This window comes from Poecilia reticulata, linkage group LG21 (assembly GCF_000633615.1).
Source record: "Poecilia reticulata strain Guanapo linkage group LG21, Guppy_female_1.0+MT, whole genome shotgun sequence".
Lineage (NCBI taxonomy): Eukaryota > Metazoa > Chordata > Actinopteri > Cyprinodontiformes > Poeciliidae > Poecilia > Poecilia reticulata.
Window position 1 is genome coordinate 12,889,754 of NC_024351.1, and position 2,659 is coordinate 12,892,412.

General features: G+C 45.0%; 1 protein-coding gene across 1 annotated transcript in view; it reads left to right on the plus strand.

Annotated features, from left to right (window-relative positions):
* Positions 1-286: 286 nt before the first annotated feature.
* Positions 287-2,659, plus strand: part of gpr176 (G protein-coupled receptor 176) — a 13,557-nt gene continuing 11,184 nt past the window's right edge. Inside the window, exon 1 of the mRNA XM_017302120.1 lies at positions 287-829. Coding sequence (XP_017157609.1) covers positions 531-829 — 299 coding nt within the window. The 5' untranslated portion in view covers positions 287-530. The remainder of the gene's footprint in view (positions 830-2,659) is intronic.

Genomic DNA, 2,659 nt, shown 5'->3' on the forward strand with positions numbered 1-2,659 from the left:
TCTTTCACCTCACGCTGGGAGATTCCGGATTCGGTCGCAGTCTCTCCTCACCATCCAGTCTGTAAAGAAAACAGCAGCTACCAGCCTGCAGCCAGGATGTTTTTGCCGAGAAGAGGAGAGGGGTTTGTGTTTTTGGCGGCGCACGCTGCGTCCCCCTGTGGATCGTGGACATTTCGCAGCCCGGTGTTGTTGTAGGTGCCCTGGATGTCAGGTCGCACCGTCCAGCCGTCCACAGCGTGCATGGCTTTCATTGACCTGTATTTTCTGCTATGCATCCCTAATGGGGAAATGTGGGTCGGAAGCTGCAGCTGAGGTTCATTTTGCGCTGTGATTACTGTTTATTGTTTTCTTCTTCCACGTTTTATTTACATATCTGCACGTATTTTCCTAGCTCTCCGTTCTGCATTTCTGATTTTTTWTTTTTWTTTTTTTTTCACCGTAATTTCCGTGAACATGCTTTTGTAGTTCCCGTGGCCAGCATCTTCCAACCTTACTTAGAAATAATCACCTCGGATCTCTGCGTGGTCGAGATGGATGGCTGGAGCCGGGCAGCTACGGTGGGGGACGGTGCGGTGAATTTCACAGCAGCCCACCTCTGGCTGGATCTCCTGAACGCATCGGGCCGGTGGGACAGCAGCAGCAGCAGCAGTCCGCCTGCAGACGGAACCGGGCTGCAGGAGCAGCAGGAGCGCCTGGTCCGAGAGCAAGCCTACCGGGACTTCACCACCACCGTCCAGGTTCTCATCCTGATCGGGTCGCTGCTCGGTACGTCCACTTATTGCATATTCAATCACCCACAAAGTGAACATTTTTCTCAAATTTTGCCATTTTAACGCCTCTTTCTTAAGCTTCTTTCCATGACATTACCCTGAGCCTCAGCAGAGCTGTYCACACCGTCTTGCCTTGCCTTGACGGACCTCTATCACATCCTGGCTTTTTGACATGCACGCAGTTATAGCAGCCAGAAGCATAARCGTTCTGGCCAAAAAATGAAATATGCAAATGCATGTGTCATTTGTCACGGATGCGGTCGTGACATCGTGTTTCTCTGGAGCTGAAAACACACTTGCAYCAGATTGCTTGTGTGTCACAARGGAAGGTATGAGATTCGTCAGAGGCTGGATGTTTTTGGAGAGGCCACAAAGTTCCCATTTGAACCATGAACGCTGGTTCCATTGACTTAAAAAACAAAATGCTGCAAAACAGAATGAAATGACATGGCTTTGGCTCAAAACCACATCAAGATCAAAGACAAATGAATAGCTCTTGAGTTGCAAACACACCAATAAGTCAAACATGCTTTTAATTGAAAAGAAGAGAAAGATTTTCCTTGACATGACGGAGGAAATGTTTTGTAAAACCATTGTTGTGATAAYRTGGGAGCTACATGAATGAAAATGATTCATTTCCACCATAAACTTGTGCAGACAAGGTCGTCTTCAGCAAGARACACATGCATATTGAGCGTCGGATAGAATGGCAACAGTATGTTTGACAGACCACTAAGGAGCTGAAGGAAACAGGAAGGCTTCAGAGCGATGCATGGATTAATAATCCAGGACTGGGAATACTCCACCAGGTCCAAAATGGGAATATTCCTCATGCATTTCCAGTTTCCACTAAGTGAAGTTAATGACTTCCCCAACCTTTGCACATATTTTAAACATTTTTTTTGTACGACTAGCCATGCATATTTTTAAAATGTAATCTTCTCCGCAGCTTCCTCACATTTTCCTCATGAATATGGATCTTGTTTTGAGCTGCCGGCATCTAAATGACGAATCTAAGATTTTCTGTATAAATCTTTCAGTTTTGGCCTTTTACTGCTGCTTTTCAAGTACATTCTCCAGACAAGTGSATATTATTTTAATGCAGCAGTATCATAGAGGTGSAGAAAACATTTTGAGCTTTAAATTCAGCCCCACCGTGGTAATGGCCTTCGTTTATTAGAAGTAGTCCTGCTGCTCACCTTTAAATTGTGCTATCCTTCTCACCAGTTGCAGATATTACATCCCACGATTCTTATTTAAAATATTCCAGCTCATGTGACGACACATCTGAGTCAAAAGTTTGCAGACGCTTTGCAAAATGGGGGCACGTTCGGCTCGGTCAGGATTTTCTGGTGTCTGCTTTGGGAATCTCTGAGGTTGTACTGTCCTCTCGCTGCTATGACCTTCAGAACACATTGAAGAAATTTGCAGTCGGTGAAGCGGCCAGGATAAGGGAATCCGAGGTTTTATTTTCCAGCGCTCATTTTGACGTCTTGTTTTTGATGCATATAGTTTGAAGCAAYGTGGTTCAAAGGTAAATCTCCTGATGTACTGACTCACCTGCATTCCAGTCCTCAYCTGCMGTTGTGAAGATACAAACAACGATCGTATCTTYKTTGAAGATACGAGCAACGATTGAAAGAGTGAGCTCCCGGACACGAGCGGCTAACRTCAGCTTTTCCCGTTCTGCATCAGGTGGCTTTCACCCACTTTAAATGGACCAGATTCACTTGGACACTTATGAAAGATCATCTGAATTCAGGTGTTGATCAAGAACACGTGAACTCTTGCAAATAATCAGCTGAACTTCTAGTGTTTATATTAATGATTTACAGACAAATGTGTCATCTGCAGTCCATCCATCCATCCATCCATCCATCCATCCATCC